The following is a 20,632-nucleotide window of genomic DNA, read 5'->3' as shown; positions in this document are numbered from 1 at the left end:
CTAATGATTCGCACATGAAATGTATAAAAAGCAACTAAGTTTATAATAAATTAAAAGGATGTGCTCATGCATGTCGATTTAAATATTAAAACGTAAGCGGATAATATTCTTTATTATTACGTATGAGAATCCAAAATACCCACAGTCGTGTTAGAAATGTGGAAGCCGAAGAATCTGATCGAGGCATTGCTGCCTATTTATATTTTGGATTTAATATTTTGCCATGGAGTTTCTAAATTTCCAAATGCCAGTAAATCAAAATTCAATAACTCATTTATGTTTGCAGTAACCACAACAATTATCTTCTTTATTTGTTTAATTTTTTCACTTTTAAATCATTTTCACTCAACCTGGATAAACGGAGAGGAGATTGTATACTTCATTCTTACGGTGATAGTGACTTTATCAATGACTGTGAACATTATTCACGGTTGGATTTACAGAAATGTATGTAATATTTTTATATTTAATTCCAAAAAGTTGTGTTAAAATTTTCATCACAGCCGGTGTCAAAATTGCATGACGCACGATGTTAAATTTTGAACCGTATGAACTAGAACGTTTACACCATTGATGGTGTAAATGTATAAGTTCTTTATTTGAAATCTCGATTCAATTACTTCGACACTAGGTCATTTTTTTACAATAATATTTAAATCTAATAGTGGAAAAATTTTCTCTGGATGATTTGTCCATAAATTGGTAAATCCGTCGTATCATTAATTTTTGAAACAATAAAAATTTGTTTTTGTATTTGAAATACAATTCGACTTTTGATACTTGACAAATAAAATTACTTTTTGTTTAACACCGCTTTACACTGAATAATTGATAGACTTAATAGTCTATAGTAACTTGTATTTTTAATGAGTTGGTAATTATTTTTTTACCAAGGACGCCGTTATTATTAATTCGAGAATAATAAAAGTCGACGAAGATCTCGAAAAATTGGGAATCCCCGTAGACGCTCAAGTTGAATTTATTTTTTCAATAAAAATAGCCATTTTATGGATAGCTTATTCACTTTTTTTAAATGTGATAAAAATTGTATGGTACCCAGAAACTCTTGATTTATTGTCTGTGACTTTTGTAGTATTTACTATTCAACATGGATATCACGTTAATTTTTTAATTGATTTGACATTTTGTTTGGTAACAAAACATATGAAAAAACGTTTTGAAAACTTGAACAAACTGTTGCTGGAGATTTTTGATTTACAAACTAATAATTTGGGACAAGAAGTAGAGACAGAGTACAAATGGGCTATTTCCCGCCAAACGCATCTTGAAAAAGACTTCACTGAAATTATTCATAAGATCAAGTAATTTTTTATTTTATTATTGTTTTTAAATACTTAGCAAAAATATCACAATTAAATACTAAATATTTTAATGAATATTAGACGGATCCACCTGGAATTGGGGATATTGTGTCAGGAATTGATAAAAATTTACGGAATACCAATAATTCTTGCAATGATAGTGGCATTTTTTACCATTACAAGTCAACTTTTGTACATATACGTAGAAATAAGGGACCGAAAAACTGAAACTCATGTTAAAATATTATACATAGGTAGTGTAACAATTTGGTTTATAATTGCAAGCTTGAAATTTTTCAGTATCAATTACGTTTGTGCTGAAACAGTTAATGAGGTGATAATTTATTTTTAAACTTAATAATTTCCAACTAGCATAAAAAAATTTACATTTTGTTTTTGCAGTGGGAACAAACTGGGGAAATAATTCATAAGCTCGAGCTGGAGTCTAAAGATACAAATTTCCAAAGGGAAATAAAGCAGTTTTCAATGCAAATATTGCAAAATCCTTTGACATTTACTCCATGTGGATTATTAGATCTTGGTTATTATTTTGTCAGAGATGTCAGTCTAGATTTTATAATATATTTGTTTCAAGTACAGTAAATAATAATAGTAATTAATAATTATGAATTGCAGTTTGCTGGATCCGTAACAACACAACTCATCATATTGATTCAAACCTATCCAATGCACAATAATACACCGTAAAAATAATATTTTTAAAGTTTAATTGCATTGTAAAAATTTTAAATGTCATCATGATATTAAACAATTCAATTATTAGTGTTCTTAAGTGTTAATTGTAATGCAATTACTGTAAAATATTTAAAAAAGAAATAAACCACCCGCGAGTCAATTAATTACTATAATTAAGTCTGCATTTCATGAGTACTTTTTATGTATTATTTCAATATTTATAAATAAATAATTAATGAAATTAAGTTTGCATGACTAACGATAGATGATTATCAAAAGTTGATTCAAGGAAGATAGTAAATGAGTTGCGTATAACATAAAACCGCAAAGTGTAATGCAATAACTGATAAAAAATACATTATAACAATGATAGAACGATGTATATCGAACTAATTATTACTAAGTACGGCGGTTGTTTAAAGTGAAGCTCATATGAGTGTCATCAGTTGCGCTCATAATGTGGAAACCAAAGAATTTACTCGAGGCTCTGTTGCCTATATATATTTTAAATATTATTTTTTGTCACGGAGTAATACAGTACCCAAGTGTTGATAAATCGAAAATATTTTATTCTTTTCTGCATTCAATTATCTCGGCAATAATGTTCTTGACATGTTTTATTTTAGTATTTTTGAATTATTCGAATCCATCTTGGGCAAATAAATACAATCTACCATATTTTGTTAATGCAACTGCAATAACTTGTGTCATGTTTATAAACATTATTGTCCGCTGGGCTTATAAAAATGTTAGTAAATATATTATTGATATTTGTAATAATGAGTTTTGTGTAATATATAATTCATTCTTAATGAATTATATTATATATTTCATAATAACTCGAAACTTGATAAACTGCAAACTAATAACTTGGCACATAAAATCGAAACCGATTACACGTGGGCTATTTGTCGTCGAGTCTAATTTGAGGAGGATTTCACTACATTTCTGAACAATTTCAAGTAATTTTTATTTTATTTATCTTAAAACACTATTAAAAAAAAATTAATTATATCTATGCTCACATCTAATTTATTTATAATAGACGCATTCATTTGAAATTGGGAACGCTGTGCCACGAATTACCAAAAACATACGGAATTACGATAATTCTTACGATGATGTCATTGTTCACTAACATTTCCAGTTTATGCGTTTTTATGTACAGAGACATGAAAGATAAAAAGAACTCAATTTTTCTACTCCCGGGCGAAAAACGTCAACTTTTGTCCTGCTGTGCGAAACGAAGTTGCCGCTTTCCGCCTCCATCAAGGAGAAAAATAGTATTGACACCTTGGGCAGTAAATAAGAAAGCCTAAGATCATATGTTTGTTGACATGCGATCTGAGACATTTTGTACTTTACTACCCTAGGTATAAAATACACTATTTTTATGATTCCAGGGACCAACATAAAATTTGTCTTGTCTTTTTTAAGAAAACTTGATGATATCAGGAAGTTGTCTTCTGCGCATTGTGGGAAATCTGGACTGAATTTGGAGTAATTACGGATTTTATTTAAAAGTTTCAGGAACTGAAGGTTCCTTTTCTTCTATAAAATTTATTGATTCTATTTTGATTTGTCAGAACCAAATCCATGGCAGACACCTACGCAGACTTAGTTTTGGAAGTAGCAAATAACATATGAAACATTCATAGTTATTTTATTTATGATCTCATGAAAAGTTTGAATGTAAAACACATAATGTAAAATGATACTCACTATCAATTGCAATCAACTTATCGGAAATCTTGTCAACAATAGAAATACGTTAATAAAAAATGTATGTACTTGGGCTATAATATGATCACTTAAGCAATGCATTAACCAGATAGCTTATTATTTGCATAAAATATATAAAAACACAATCTACATTTTTAATAAATTATGAGGATATGGTCATGCATACGAAATTAAATATTAACATCATTATTATACTCATGATATTGAAAAAAAACACTCAGTCGTGTTAAAAATGTGGAAGCCGAAGAATCTGTTGGAGGCATTGCTGCCTATTTATATTTTACACATAATATTTTGTCATGGTGTTATACAATATCCGGCTATAAGCAAATCAAAAATAAATTATTATTCACTTGTTTTTTCGATTATTACAACATCTGCAAGTTTGGTTTGTTACGTTATTGTCTGTTGGAATTTTTTTGGTCCATCTTGGATAACTAGTATTCAAATCATCTACTTCATTTTCATAAATATTCTGACTTTTTCAATGTACGTCAATATTGTTCGCAGTTGGATCTCAAATAACGTAAGTAAACTTATAATAAACAATTTTAAAAAAGTATTAATAATTTATTTTTTATTTAATCGCTTGAAAAATAGGAAACTTTGAAGATTAATTTGAGGCTTATAAAAGCTGACGAAAATCTCGGTAACTTGGGGGTACCAGTAGATACTCAACGCGGATTAACTTTATCAATTAAAGCTGCCGTTTCTTGGATTATTGCTTCAGTTTTTATTGGCGTTTATGGAATTTGGTTGTATGATGACGATATGGACTTGTCAAACAAAATCATTGTCGTATTTACTCGTCAACATGGATACAACGTTAATTTTTTCATTGATTTGACATTTTGTCTGCTTATAAATCACATGAAAATGCGGTTTGAAAAAGTAAACAAAGCGCTTTTGGATATTTTGGAAATTCACACTAATGACAATAATCGTAAAAAAGACATTTTTACCTCGATGGTTGTTCACCCGTCGAATTCCGACAGAAATTTCATTAAAATCCTTCATAAACTCAGGTAATTTATTATTATTATTTTCTAATATCCAGGTGGACATTAAATGTTTGTTTGTTCATTTATTTCAAAAATTTAAAATTGATTACTACGGAAATGAAAAATGTGATCCTTGGAATGACTTTTCTGCGCATGGAAACGTCATTACAGTTTGTCAATTTACGTTTTTACCTACAATTCAAACAATTATTGTATATTTTCACCTGAGTACTACTGATTACTATAAATACAGTCGAGTTTCATTAACTCGGACAGTAAGTCTACGAAGAAGCGGAAATTTTCCGGAATTTCCGAGTTAACGGATGGACCTTCTCCCTTGAAAAGTAGATTATCACGCATGTGCTCGAATATTCACATGTATGAAGCATATATAAATATATACAGACACATACAAATGTACAGCATTGGGTGGAGGTTACGATTGAGGGAAAATTCCGAGTTAATGAAATTCGACTGTAATTAACCGGTAAATTTAAAAATTTGAATTTATATTAGACGAATTCATCTGGAATTGGGGATATTATGTCATGAAATAACAAACGTTTATGGCATTGCTTTGGTTCTTACGATGGTACAATCATTTTTCTTGTTAACAACCATACCTTTTGGTATGTATATAGCATCATCAAATCCAACATTTACACCACTGATTAGAATGCTAAGGATACTAACTTTAATCGGTTGGTTAATTATTGCCTATTCACAATTTATCTGTATCAATCATTCTTGCGATAAAACCACTACTGAGGTATTTATCATTTTTTTTTTTATAATATTCATAGCCAAGTTTAATCTTTATTAATTCTTTTGTCTCGCAGTGGAAACGAACTGGTGAAATAATTTGTAAGTTGGACATTGAGTCTGAAGATGAAAAAGTGAAGAGAGAAATTGATAAATTTTCAACGCAAATATTGCTAAATCCTTTGAAATTTTCACCATGTGGTTTATTCGATCTTGGTTACTATTTTGTTAGAGATGTCAGTCTCGATTTTATTTCATACTTATATCAAGTATACTAAATAATAATAATAATAATAATTAATTTCAGTTAATCGGATCCGTAACAGCGCAACTTATAATATTGATTCAAACCTATCCAATTAATCATTCAAAATAATTAATTTTATTTCATACATATATGATATATTTTTTATCACTGCCATAACCGATTTTGCTGAAGGTTTAATTTTTTTCTGGCAACTGCAAATAAAATCATTATAATTTTGTTGTATTAATTTTTTTCTTTGTTCCTTTAGAAATCTTACTGTGCTTTATTAGAACGCTCATAATTCGAATTCCCGATGAAAAAAGATTTTATACAATTATATATAGACTATAAATAATTATATATGGACTATATATAAATTGGATAGAAAAAATGGCCCGATCCAATTATATACAATGTGTATAGAAATTTTATATAATTCTATACAAATTGTATACAATTCTATATAATTATATAGACTTGTATACATTTTGTATAGAATTGTATACAATTTTTATACAGTTGTATACAATTGGATCGGACCATTTTTTGTACATAATTTTATACAATTGTATAAAATCTTTTTTCATCGGGTTGATAAAAATATCTTAGAAATAAATCTTGAATATTTTTTACCGTATTTCAAATCCTTGAAATTGCAAGTGTTATTTTAATGGCAATATAAAAATAATAAATGAATTAATAAAAAATTCATAAATTTTTTTTGCATGACGGAGGTTACTGTATAATATGACAATATAAGAAACAGATCACAAGATAGATAACAAATTGCATGAAATGTAAAAAAGCAATCTACGTTTATAATAAATTAAAAGGACATGGTCATGCATATCGAATTAATTATTAACGTAGACTGCTTCGTATTATTAATCATGATGATTCAAAAATAACCCCAGTGGTGTTAAAAATGTGGAAGCTGAAGAATATGATCGAAGCATTGCTGCCTATTTAAATTTTTCAGTATCAATTATGTTTGCACTGAAACTGTTAATAAGGTGATAATTTATTTTTAAAACTAATAATTTTCAACTAGCATAAAAAAATTTACGATTTGTTCTTGCAGTGGGAACAAACTGGGGAAATAATTCATAAGCTCGAGCTGGAGTCTAAAGATACAAATTTCCAAAGGGAAATAAAACAGTTTTCGATGCAAATGTTGCAAAATCCATTAAAATTTACTCTATGTGGACTATTAGATCTTGGTTTTTATTTTGTCAGAGATGTCAGTCTAGATTTTATTATATATTTGTTTCAAGTACAGTAAATAATAATAGTAATTAATAATTTTGAATTGCAGTTTGCTGGATCCGTAACAACACAACTTATCATATTGATTCAAACCTATCCAATGCACAATAATACACCGTAAAAATAATATTTTTAAAGTTTAATTGCATTGTAAAAATTTTAAATGTCATCATGATATTAAATAATTCAATTATTAGTGTTCTCAAGTGTTAATTGTAATGCAATTACTGTAAAATATTTAAAAAAGAAATAAACCACCCGCGAGTCAATTAATTACTATAATTAAGTCTGCATTTCATGAGTACTTTTTATGTATTATTTCAATATTTATAAATAAATAATTAATGAAATTAAGTTTGCATGACTAACAATAGATGATTATCAAAAGTTGATTCAAGGAAGATAGTAAATGAGTTGCGTATAACATAAAACCGCAAAGTGTAATGCAATAACTGATAAAAAATACATTATAACAATGATAGAACGATGTATATCGAACTAATTATTACTAAGTACGGCGGTTGTTTAAAGTGAAGCTCATATGAGTGTCATCAGTTGCGCTCATAATGTGGAAACCAAAGAATTTACTCGAGGCTCTGTTGCCTATACATATTTTAAATATTATTTTTTGTCACGGAGTAATACAATATCCAAGTGTTGATAAATCGAAAATATTTTATTCTTTTCTGCATTCAATTATCTCGGCAATAATGTTCTTGACATGTTTTATTCTAGTATTTTTGAATTATTCCAATCCATCATGGGCAAATAAATACAATCTATCATATTTTGTTAATGCAACTGCAGTAACTTGTGTCATGTTTATAAACCTTATTGTCCGCTGGGCTTATAAAAATGTTAGTAAATATATTATTGATATTTGTAATGAGTTTTGTGTTATATATAATTCATTAATATCACCCGTGTGAAAAAACAATATATGGTTAAAATATATAAAATCATATATGTTTGCAACAAAAAATATATGATATATTATATTGTATATTATAAAAAGTCATATAGAGATTTTCGCCGATTTAATATAAAATTATATACAGTAGTAAATATATGTATTCATATATGTTACTTATATGTTTTTTATATGAAGCTATATATACATTTACATTTACCTTATAATATGTTGCATCGATATACTTTCTTTTATATTTAAAAAATATAAAATTTTCATATAAAATGAAATATATGGTAGCATATAATTTATATTATATATGGCACCATATATTTTCTTTGTTATATTTAAGCATATATTTTATTCGGTGTATGTATATGTATATGGGTATATATACTCCCATCAAATTAACTAATATTGAAAATTTTAACTGCAATTTAAAGAGTATATTAAAATTTAGATTTAATCTAATTGGAGTTGGTCATCCGAATAAGAGAGTTTTCTTTTCTATACACAACATAAATATATGTTTTTATATATGATCAGAATTTATTTTTTGTATATGATTGACATATATATTTTATACATGCTAAACATATACGGACTCGTATATGATGAGTATTATGTTTTTTAATATAAAAAAAAATAAATCATAAAATATAGTTCAATTCGCCACATATATTTTCTGATATTTATCATATATTTTTACATATATTTTGACCATATATGTTATTTTCATACGGGCAATTTTTACGTTACAAAAATAGAAAACTTTGATGATCAACTCGAGAATCATAAACGCCGACAAAACACTTGATAATTTCGGAGTTCCAGTAGATGTTCGAGGAGAATTTATTTTTTCAATTAAAGTTGCCATTTTTTGGATAATATATTCATCATTCGTTAATATAGCTAGAGTTATTCCGGATCATGAGAATTTTAGCTTATTATCTAAAATCATCATAGTATTCACTTTTCAACATGGATATCAGGTCAATCTGCTAATTGATCTGACATTTTGTCTTTTAATAAAGCATATGAAAATTCGTTTTGAAAGTGTCAATAAAGTACTATCAGAAATTTTTAAACTGCAAACTAATAACTCGGCACACAAAATAGAAACTGATTACAAGTGGGCCATTTCTCGTCGAGTTGAGTTTGACAAGGATTTCACTAAAATTCTAAACAATATCAAGTAATTTTTGTTTTACTTATTTCAAAACACTATTAAAAAAAAATTAATTATATCTATGCTCACATCTAATTTATTTATAATAGACGCATTCACCTGGAATTGGGAACGCTGTGCCACGAATTAACAAAAATATTCGGAATTCCGATAATTCTTACGATAATTTCAGCATTCGCTAACATTACCAGTTTATGCGTCATTATGTACAGAGACATAAAGGATCCTGAAATACCCAGTAATGAAAAAATAGGAATAGCTGCAATCCTAAGCATTTGGCTAATAATATTTACTTGTAAATTCGTTATTGTAAATTATATCTGCGCTGTAACTTTATTCGAGGTAATAACGATTTATATATTTTTAATAACATGTTGCAACCCGGGTCAGAAAAAAAGGAAAGTTGACTTTTTCGACTCAAATGGATACTAAGTAGGTCAAATTAGCCAAAATTAGAAGTCAAAATCAAACGTGTACTGTAAAAAATGGGGAATAAATTCGGAGTGATCACGGATTTTATTTAAATTCGAATTCATTCCGTCACTTAGAGTTCCGAAGTTGTAGAAAAAATAACTTTGCATGCAGAGTAAATAGAGAGTTAGTAATTTTGTTGCAGTCTAGTACCATTTCAGTCAGAAAAGTCAAATTTCACTCGACTTGGTTTACTTTACTTAAATTTAAACGAAAAAATTAATTATCCTAAAGTTAGCAGACAATTAAAAATTTTCGGATTCTTATTTTCAACAGATCTATTACAAAAAAATAAAAAATAAAAATATGCACATGTAGAAAATTTAAAAAACCACAGGTGCAATTTTTTCAATTTTTTTTTTTTTATAATTTACCTTCTAAAAGAAAATCCAAAAATTATTAGATGTCGGCTAACTTCAGTATCATAAAAATGAAACTTGTCATTTTTACCCGGAAAATCTTATTTTTTTAAACAAAGTGGGAAAAAACCGGCGAAATAATTCATAAATTAGAGATAGAATCTGAAGATACTGAATTCCGGAAGGAAATCCAACAATTTTCGATCCAAATATTGCAGAATCCTTTGAAATTTTCTCCATGTGGATTTATAGATCTCGGTTTCTATTTCATAAGAGATGTAAGTACGTTTAAACTTTAAAGTAAACATCTAAATAAAAAATAATAATTAAAAAAAAAAATTATCTGATAGTTCGCTGGATCTGTGACATCGCAAGTTATTTTGATAATTCAGACCTATCCAAGTTAATTAAAATGATTGATAAGCGGCTGACATTTCATCAATAGTAATCATCGCCGCTAATGTATTGGTCTTCTTATGTATACATATATATATAACCATAATGTATTGCAATAATGAAAAAATAAAAGTATTATTTTAATAACCACAGTCTACTCGTCCACTTTCTGCGTACCAGTAAAGTTCTTTAGTGCGGTTTTAAAAATTTAGCAGTAAAATCAGTAAAATGTTTGGAATAAAAAATAAGCCCAAGAATTTGACAGAGTCATTGCTGCCTATTTTAATATTTAACTGGATAATCGGTCACCAAATTATCCAATATCCCCTTGGAAATTTTAAATTTTTCCAAACAATCATATATTCAATTTTTTTTTTAATTATTTACGGAACTTGTTTACATTTTTCAATATCGTGCTTACACGAAGCTGATTGGTTCGAACATGACTTTTCTAGATACTTAATTATCGTGGGTATTAATGGATTTATATCGACTGTTATTATTATTCTCGGATGGATTAATAAAAATGTGAGTTACTTTTCAAAATTTATTATGACAATACAATAAATTTCTGTTGTTTATTTTTGAAAATTTTATTAAAAGAAAGCTGAGATTATCAATATAAGAAATTTGAAGCTCGATAGAAAACTTGGAGACTTGGGAATTACGATCGACAATAAACGAGCTTACAATTTTTCGTTAATCGTAGCTATTGTGTGGATCATAAATATGCTGACAATTGATTTTTCATCTTTTTTGTGGAGTTTGGGGTATATGACTGTAATTCAACTGGCCGCGCTAATAGTCACACAGCATTCAATGCATATTAACTGTCTGATTAATTTGACTTTCGGTCTGTTGATGCGGCACATGGCACTGAGATTCCGAAATATTAATCAAGCGCTTGAAAAATTTGAAATTAAAAACAATAATTTATCAGTGACACATGATTTGTTGTATGATAGTAGAAGAGTTTTGAACAATCGCGCCAATTCGTTTGAAGATACTTCTAATTATTTGAACCACCTTCTTCAAATATTCAAGTGAATTATTTTGATTATTGACTGATAAGTTTAATACATATATTCATATATTGTTGGGGTGTGCGAATAGTTCAAACTTACGAATTATTCATAAATTTTTGGAATCATTCAAAAATTTACGGATCATTCCAAAATTTTCTTTAGAATGACTTAAAATTGTAATATTTTTTTCATAATTAAATAAAACTCAGACACGAATCTACGAAATAAGAATTGAATATTTGAAATCTGATCAGAATTTTCGGATTCAAATCGAATAATTCGAACGGTTACAAAAAATTCTAATTGTTCGATTTGAATTTTGAATCGAAGTTATATTCAATGAGATTCGCACATCCCTAATTTATAAATATATCTATTATTTTCAGAGAAACTCATTTGGAACTGAGTATTCTTTGCAAACAAATAACAGAAATATTTGGGTTCCAAATAATTATGACAATGACTTTATTGTCGGTATTAATTACTACGGCGTTTTACAATTTATACTTGATCATTGAAGATACGGAAATGACTGGAAGAACATTGAAAATAGCTGTTCTTATAGTTACTGTTAGTAGTCATATTTTAAATTTTTTATTTGTCAATCATTTTTGTTCTGAAACAATTGGTGAGGTATTAAATTTTACTCAAAAATTTATATTAATGTCACTTGAAAATATACAAAAAGTCATTTTATTGTTTATCTCAAGTGGAAGAAAACTGGCCATATATTCCACAAACTAGAAATAAAATCCCAAGACACTGAATTCTGCCGCACAATCCAACAATTTTCGATGCAAATAACCCTCAATCCCTTGACTATTTCACCCTGTGGATTAATTGAGCTCGGCTATTCGTTTGTACTACGTGTAAGTTGATATTTAATATAAATTACACGGAAAGAAAATTATGGAAACTGTTCCCATAATTTTGTGAAATTTTTTCCTATATCATCATAGGAATTATAACCATAAATTATGGGAGCAGTTCCTATAATTATAGGAATGTTTCCCATAATTATATGAATAGTTCCTATAATTATGGGAATGATACCCATAACGTTATGGGAATGGTTCCTCTAATTATAGGAACAGTTTTAATAATATTATGGGAATCATTCCTATAATATATAGGAACTATTCCTATAAATTATAGGAATCATTCCCATACATTATGGGAACCATTCCTATAACATTATAGGAACTATTCTTATACCATTATAGGAACCATTCCTATAATATTATGGGTATGGTTCCCATAATATCATGAAAAAATTAATTTAAAGGAAAGTGTGGCAATCACTTTTACAATGCACAGAAATTTGATTAAGTATAGAAACAAAAATTCAAACATTGAAAAAAAAATCCATATTTAGCAAAAATATTAAAATTTTTAACAAAAAAATTTTTTTTAACAAATTTAGCGTCGAAGAAGTTTTATTTTGATCTCTCTATATTATTCGGGAAATTTCTACACTGTTTTGCAAAAAAAAAAAATTTTTATGATATTATTGGAGTGGTTCCCATAACATAATGGGAATAGTTCCCATAATATTATAGGAATAGTACCCACACCATTATGGGAACGATTCCCATACCATTGTGGGAACCATTCCCATAATGGTATGGGAACTATTCTCATACTATTATGGGAACTATTCCCGTAAATTATAGGAACGATCCCTATAATAGTATAGGTACTATTCCCATACCATTATGGGAACCATTCCCATAATGCATAGCAAAACTTCCCATAATTTTCTTTCCGTGTATAGATTTTACAGCTGAAATTTGTTGTATTGAAGAATTTGAATTCCAGTTTTTTGGGACCATGACAACATACCTGGTTATTTTGATCCAAATGGTCCCTCCTCCGTAATTTATTTATTTTTTTGTGAAGTAGCTGTAATGATAACTAATTGTTGTATAAATAATGATTGCATGACTATCAATATATAATTATCTAAAAAATTGATTTACTGAAGATAGCAAATGAGCTGCATAAAATATAAGAGCACAAAGTAATGTAATAACTGATAAAAAATATATTATAGCAATGATAGGACGATGAATATCAAACTAATTATTACTAAGTACGGTGGTTGTTTAAAGTGAAGCTCATATGAGTGTCATCATTTGCGCTAATAATGTGGAAACCAAAGAATTTACTCGAGGCTCTGTTGCCTATATATATTTTAAATACAATTTTTTGTCACGGAGTGATACAATATCCAAGTGTTGATAAATCGAAAATATTTTACTCTCTTCTGTATTCAATTATCACGGCAATAATCTACTTGACATGTTTTATTTTAGTATTTTTGAATTATTCCAATCCATCTTGGACAAATAAATATAATCTACCATATTTTGTTAATGCAACTGGAATAACTTGTGTCATGTTTATAAACATTATTGTCCGCTGGGCTTATAAAAATGTCAGTAAATATATAATTGATATTTGTAATGAGTTTTGTGTTATATAAAATTCATTTATATTCATTTTTACGTTACAAAAATAGAAAACTTTGATGATCAACTCGAGAATCATAAACGCCGACAAAACACTTGATAATTTGGGAGTCCCAGTAGATGCTCGAGGAGAATTTGTTTTTTCAATTAAAGTTGCTATTTTTTGGATAACATATTCATCATTCAGTACTATAGCTAGAATTATTTCAAACACTGAGGATATTAGCTTATTATCTGAAATTAATATAGTATTCACTTTTCAACATGGAGTGCATGTAAATTTTTTAATTGATTTGACATTTTGTCTCTTAATAAGACACATGAAAATTCGTTTTAAAAGTGTAAACAAAGTTCTGCTAGATATTTTTGAATTGCAACACAACAATTTCGCGCATAAAATAGAAACCGATTACAAGTGGGCCATTTCCCGGAGAGTCAATTTTGAGAAGGATTTCATCAAAATTCTAAACAATATCAAGTAATTTCTATTTTACTTATTCATTTATTGAACATTTAATTTTAACACTCTGATTTGAATTAGGCGTATCCACCTGGAATTAGGGATATTGTGTCGTGAACTAACAAAAATTTACGAAATCCCAATAACCCTTTCAACGATTGCAATATTTTTAAATATCACCAGTATATTTGTGTTTATATTTCAAATTTCGGTAGACCCGAAAATTCCGTCAGCTGATAAAATATTCGTATTAATTAGTTTAGCTCTTACGACTGCAATTTTTTCTTTTAAATTTATTATCATCAATTATATTTGTGCTGAAACTGTACTCGAGGTAATTATCGCTTATTATAAGATAATTTTCTAACGTTTCATGGATAAATTTATTATTTTTCTATTAAAGTGGAAGAAAACCGGTGAAATAATTCACAAAATAGAAATAGAATCAAAAAATAAAGAATTTAGAGAAGAAATTCAAAAGTTTTCGATCCAAATACTGCAAAATCCATTGAAATTTTCTCCATGTGGAATGTATGATCTCGGATACTATTTCATGAAAGATGTAAGTCTATGTACTCATTTTTTTATTACAAATAACTAGAAATGGATTTTTAGTTCGCTGGTTTCGTGGCAGTGCAAGTTATTTTATCAATTCAAACAAGTTCAAAATAATAATATATTTTCAAAACATAATTGCATATATACATGGTAAGAAACACTCATGGGAATAGATTCTTTATCAGTCTAACAATCGTTCGTATATGTATGCAAAAATATGAGAATGATTCCCATGAATTATTGAAACCTTTCCGTTAATTTTCCTTCCACGTTGGAAAATACATTATATGTTAAGTTAAATAACAAAATTCACTTTTGTACGAGTGTAATCAAATTAAGGTGCTAATTATGTGGAGGCTTAAGAAAAACTATATCGGCATCCATTTTATCAAGAATGAGTGATCCAAATTTGAGAAATAATTCATAAAAATTGAACTCAATTCCAATAGAAACGATACTACTGATTGTAAATTGAAAATTCCATTTGCCGGGTCTGTTACAACGCGAACTATTGTATTGATTCAAACCTACCCCACTAGAACATCGCAAATAGAAAACTTTCATAGACTTGTTCATAGAGAAAATTACATATTCCTGGTGCACTTACGAGTATGTGAACGTGCACGACACGTTATCGATGATTATCACCGCTAATGTAATAGCATAATACCATATAATGATGTTACTTATTGAATTAAAAGCAATGGAAACCGCCTGATGAGCATGAGCTTCATGAATAGAATGTCGCAGTCATCCGTTTCCTTTATACCAGTGAAGTTTATTTGAAAATTTTCTAACATATATTTATCAATCGGTAAAATGTGTTGGGTAAAATGTAAACCCAAAAATTTAACAGAGTCGTTGCTGCCGATTTCAATTATAAACTGGATATTTGGGCACCAAATTATCCAGCATCTTTCAAGCAGTTGCGAATTTCTCCAATCTATAGTATATTTTATTTTTGTGGTTCTCATCTATGGCACATGTTTAAGTTTTTCGGTACCATATTTCTTTTCTTCACCTAAGTTCAGTCTTAGGGAAACTGTATATATGATTACAGTTTGCATGAATATTTTGATATTAAGTGTCAATCTTATTCTCGGTCGGATTTATAGAAATGTAAGTATTTGTTTTTTAAATTTATTTTTACACTGTAAAAAATCGGGAGTGATTACGTATTTTATTTGAATCTGTATTTACTCCGTCATTCGGATTTCCGGAGTGGTCTAAATTTTATTTCAATCCGCATTCACTTCGATTCGGAGTTTTAATATTGAAATTGACTCCCCTTCGGAGTGAATTTTACTCCGGAGGATTGAATAAAAAAACAGTCATCCGCTTTTTAACGGCGCATTCACTCCGGACTAAATTAGTGTTCACTCTCTGAAAATTTTTTACAGTGAATAAAAAAAATATATGGTAATAATTTACATAATTTTTTTCACGGAAAGAAATCAGTTTTAATAAATAAGGAGACCTCAAATATCGACAAAAAACTCAAAGCTTGTGGAGTAAAGATAGAAAATAAAGAAGCACTCAATTTTTCGATAATCGTGACTGTTATTTGGATGATCATGGCAGGGACTATTAATTCTTTTGCAATTTTGTGGAACCTCGAGACCATACCCAGTTTGGTAGCAAATGTTTCAGTTACATTGTCAAATCATCATCCGATTTTCGTGAATCATCTGATTGACCTGGTTTTTTGTTTAATGATTCGAAACATCGGCCTCAGATTCAAAAATATAAATCAAGTGCTTTCTAAATTTCAATTATTGGAGACTAATTTATTTACTACAAACAACCAAATCTTCTCAAATAGAGAAAACAAAAACAACCGCAGGAACCTACTTCAAGATACATTAAAGTACAACAACTACGTTCTTGAAATACTGAAGTAAATTATTTTAATTATCTATTTTATGCCAAACTAGAGATTCTAATTGAACTAATAACACTTTCAGAGATGCGCATCTAGAATTAAGTGAAGTATGTAATCAAATCACGGAAATATTTGGGCTTCAAATACTTATGACAATGGCTTCGTCATTTATTTTACTTACTTCTATGTTCTACAATTTATACTTGACAATTTTCTTGACCGGCGTGACTGATAAGACAATAAAAATATTTATTATCTTGAGTTGGATCATAGGCAGCTGTTTAAAATTTATGTTTACTAATCATACATGCTCAAAAACAGTTGATGAGGTAAATATTTTTTTTTTTATATGGATTTATATTTAAGGAGGGTCGACAGTAATTTTTTTATCAAACAAAACCGCGAAATCAAAAACTATGAACGAGGATCGATAGATTACTCAATAATCGACTTGGGAGTGACAGAGAAAAAAGAGCCGACAATTCTTATATTTATTTAAATTTTTATTAAATTATTTAGGCTTAAAAAAATCAGTAACTGGGGCTTTTATTTTACTAAAAAATATTTTTTGTTTAGTGGAAAAATGCTGGAGTGATAATTCATAAATTGGAAACCAAAAGTCATAACCCCGAATTTCTTCGTACAATTCAACAATTTTCGATTCAAATGATACAAAATCCTTTGACTATTTCACCGTGTGGAATACTAGAACTCGGTTACTCATTTGTCCAAGGTGTAAGTTCATATTAAAAAGAAAAAGAAACTTCCACATTACCACAATATAAATTAATAATGTTCAAAATTTGAATTACAGTTTTTTGGGACAATAACAACTTACCTCGTTATTTTAATCCAAATGGTTCCTACGAATACGAATTAGAAAAAAAAAGTAAATACTAATTACAATTCGTGTGTTGATATGCAGTGTCGTTATTTAATTAACAAAAGTAATTCCAAAATATATAAAAGTGACCCGGACAAAATGTGGAATAAAAACTTCTTTGTAATTTTACCTGTTCCGAAAATGTTTTTACAAATATTTTGTCATTACACTTACGCTCAAAATTTGACACGCATTAAATTTTTTTATGTAATTAATTTTTTTTCTCAATTTGTAAGTTAACATTAAAAAAAAAAGTTGTTGATAATAATAAGACTAAAGAAATATAATTATGAAATGTATGATAATGGATATTGTTTTATTATCATAGCCTACATTTTTTAAATAAGTGTCCGGTGAAAAGATAAGTACTTTAGATGCATTAAACAAATTGCATTTTTATAGATTCATAATAATGATATAGCAACACTACTTAGTTGTTAATTGTATATTCCTGTAGTCGCGTTGAAAATGTGGAAGCCCAAGAACCTGGTCCATGCATTGTTACCTATTTACATAATTAATTTATTATTTGGCCATGGTGTAGTACAATATTCAGACATAAATAAATACAAAGTTGTTTGCAGCTATTTTTATTCTATCATCACAACTATTATTTACTTTACATTGTTAACTTCAATATGTGTATTTCACATAGACAATTATTTATCCAATAACAATTTACTTTTGTACTTGATTATTTTAAAAAATGTATTTATAATGATTTTTAATATTATTTTGAGTTGGATTCATCAAAAAGTAAGTGATAGTTTAGAATTCATTTAAATTAGCTGCACTGTAAAAGATCGGGAGTGAATTCGAAGTAAGAATTTGATTTAAATCCAAAATCACTCCGTCACTCGGAGTTTAGAAAAAAATCACTCCGCATATATGCCGTATACGGAGTAAATAAGGAGTTTGTTTTTTTCAGTGGATTGATTTCAGAGTATTTTGGATTTTATTCGAATCCACATTCACTTCGAACTAGAATTTCAATATTTAAATAAATTCCTTTTAGAAGTGAATTTTACTCCGGAATTTCAATTTTACATTAAATTTCTTTTAGGAGTGAATTTAACTCCGAACTGGAATTTTAATATTAAAATAAATTCCTTTTAGAAGTGAATTTTAGTCCGAACTGAAATTTCAATTTTACATTAAATTTCTTTTAGGAGTGAATTTAACTCCGAACTGGAATTTTAGTATTAAAATAAATTCCTTTTAGAAGTGAATTTTAGTCCGAACTGAAATTTCAATTTTACATTAAATTTCTTTTAGGAGTGAATTTAACTCCGAACTAGAATTTTAATATTAAAATAAATTCCTTTTAGAAGTGAATTTTAGTCCAAACTGAAATTAAAATTTTACATTAAATTTCTTTTAGGAGTGAATTTAACTCCGAACTGGAATTTTAATATTAAAATAAATCCCCCTTCAGAGTGAATTTTACTCCAAGGCGAGTAAATAAATAGTAATCCGCTCCGAATTCACTCCGGATTTAATCTGCGTTCATTCTGTAAATTTTTTACAGTATGGACACAATTTTGATAAATAATTCATAATTTTTCCAAAGAAAGCTGTGATGATAAATTTGAAAAATATGAAAGTCGACGAAACACTCCATCAATTAGGAGCATCAGTAGACTATCAGCGAGAATTTAATTACTCGATAAAAATTTTAATATGCTGGATAATAAACGTAGCGTTGCTAAATGGAAATAGAGTTGCCTGGTTCGCTGAAGATATTTCGACTACAATGTTTCGAAAAATTATCGTAATAACAATACTTCAACATTCTTATCACATGAATTTGTTAGTTGATTCGATTTTTTGTTTATCGATAAAACATATGAAATTACGTTTTGAAAGTATGAATAAGATATTACTAAATATTGTAAGTTTACAAGATAATTTTGGAACACGAATAGCGGCAGGTATTTTGTTGAACGATAGTTCTGTTCGAAAGAGAAAAAATAATAATGATAAATGGGCGATATCTCGAAAATTTTCAACGGCTAAGGATGTAATCAAAACTTTTCGAACTATCAAGTAATTATTTATTTTCCAAAATTTGAATTCCCGGAAAAAAAAATTTAGATCCAATTTTTTAATTATTTTGATCCATGTAAATTTGCGTGGACCAAAATAAAAAAAGGAAATGATCAATATACAAAAATTCCAAATTTTGATTTTTAAATAAATTTAGATTTCGTTAGATCAAAAATTAATTTTTTCCGGGTGTACTCTAGAAATCTTAAATATTCAATTAATTAAACTGCATATTGGGTTAATTACAGAGGCATTCATTTAAAAACGGGAATATTGTGCCGCGAATTTACTAAAATATACAGTATCCAAATAATATTAACCATGATTTCATCTTTTGCTATTATCACATACATGCTTTTCTACATATATCTAATTTCCAAATCCACCGAAATGAAAAATTATGATAAGACGGTACAAATAATTGGTACCGTAATTTTTTTTGCCGTCAATAGTCTAAAGCTCATATTTATGAATATCATTTGTGCAGAAACCGTTGTTGAGGTATTTTTTAATTAATTTATAATTATCACACTGTAAAAAATCGGGAGTGAATCCGGAGTAAATTCGGATTTAATTTCAATCCGAATTCATTCCGCCACTCGGAGTTCCAGAGTTTAAAAAAAAAATCACTCCGCATGCGGAGTGAATTGGGAGTTTATTTTTAGCGGAGTGATTTCGGAGTGACGCGGATTTTATTTCACTCCCAATTCACTCTGGTCCGGAGTTTTAACATTTAAATTAATTTATATTCAACCATTAAACAATGTATGTGTGTGTGTGTGTGTGTGCAAGTGCGAGAGCGTGTTTGTGCGAATGTATGCGTGTGTGTTCGGGTGTGTGTGTGTGTGTGTGCCGGTGTGTTTGTGAAAATGTGTGTAAATGTGTGCACGTGTGTGTTCGGATGTATGCGTGCGGGTGTGTGTATGTGCCAATGTGTGCGTGTAT

At 28.4% G+C, this 20,632-nt stretch overlaps 5 protein-coding genes and 1 long non-coding RNA gene across 6 annotated transcripts; all 6 read left to right on the top strand.

The window, feature by feature from the left end:
• Nucleotides 1–156: 156 nt before the first annotated feature.
• Nucleotides 157–2,916, top strand: LOC130671837 (putative gustatory receptor 28b). Its single transcript, XM_057475934.1, has 5 exons — nt 157–447; nt 895–1,322; nt 1,404–1,656; nt 1,725–1,883; nt 1,959–2,916. The coding sequence occupies exons 1-5, from the start codon at nt 157–159 to the stop codon at nt 2,028–2,030; spliced, it is 1,203 nt and encodes a 400-aa protein (XP_057331917.1). The 3' UTR covers nt 2,031–2,916.
• Nucleotides 2,917–3,507: 591 nt separating this feature from the next.
• LOC130671838 (gustatory receptor for sugar taste 43a-like) lies at nt 3,508–6,077 on the top strand. The gene is made up of 5 exons (XM_057475935.1): nt 3,508–4,287; nt 4,362–4,786; nt 5,279–5,531; nt 5,602–5,760; nt 5,832–6,077. The coding sequence occupies exons 1-5, from the start codon at nt 3,994–3,996 to the stop codon at nt 5,898–5,900; spliced, it is 1,200 nt and encodes a 399-aa protein (XP_057331918.1). The 5' UTR covers nt 3,508–3,993; the 3' UTR covers nt 5,901–6,077.
• A 296-nt stretch (nt 6,078–6,373) lies between these two features.
• Nucleotides 6,374–7,879, top strand: LOC130671856 (uncharacterized). The gene is made up of 3 exons (XR_008990599.1): nt 6,374–6,784; nt 6,853–7,011; nt 7,087–7,879. It is a non-coding gene; the product is annotated as an uncharacterized LOC130671856 (long non-coding RNA).
• Nucleotides 7,880–8,728: 849 nt separating this feature from the next.
• LOC130671850 (putative gustatory receptor 28b) lies at nt 8,729–10,434 on the top strand. Its single transcript, XM_057475952.1, has 4 exons — nt 8,729–9,142; nt 9,226–9,478; nt 10,086–10,244; nt 10,317–10,434. Exons 1-4 carry the CDS (start codon nt 8,985–8,987, stop codon nt 10,371–10,373), a joined length of 627 nt encoding a protein of 208 aa, XP_057331935.1. The 5' UTR covers nt 8,729–8,984; the 3' UTR covers nt 10,374–10,434.
• Nucleotides 10,435–15,329: 4,895 nt separating this feature from the next.
• On the top strand, nt 15,330–18,428 carry LOC130671835 (putative gustatory receptor 28b). The gene is made up of 5 exons (XM_057475931.1): nt 15,330–15,995; nt 16,328–16,773; nt 16,841–17,087; nt 17,335–17,493; nt 17,573–18,428. The coding sequence occupies exons 1-5, from the start codon at nt 15,696–15,698 to the stop codon at nt 17,636–17,638; spliced, it is 1,218 nt and encodes a 405-aa protein (XP_057331914.1). The 5' UTR covers nt 15,330–15,695; the 3' UTR covers nt 17,639–18,428.
• LOC130671846 (uncharacterized) lies at nt 18,341–20,370 on the top strand. The gene is made up of 3 exons (XM_057475946.1): nt 18,341–18,397; nt 19,212–19,687; nt 19,936–20,370. The coding sequence occupies exons 1-3, from the start codon at nt 18,359–18,361 to the stop codon at nt 20,201–20,203; spliced, it is 783 nt and encodes a 260-aa protein (XP_057331929.1). The 5' UTR covers nt 18,341–18,358; the 3' UTR covers nt 20,204–20,370.
• Nucleotides 20,371–20,632: the final 262 nt, after the last annotated feature.

Source organism: Microplitis mediator, chromosome 7 (genome assembly GCF_029852145.1).
Source record: "Microplitis mediator isolate UGA2020A chromosome 7, iyMicMedi2.1, whole genome shotgun sequence".
NCBI lineage: Eukaryota > Metazoa > Arthropoda > Insecta > Hymenoptera > Braconidae > Microplitis > Microplitis mediator.
This window is presented reverse-complemented; position numbering and strand designations above follow the sequence as displayed.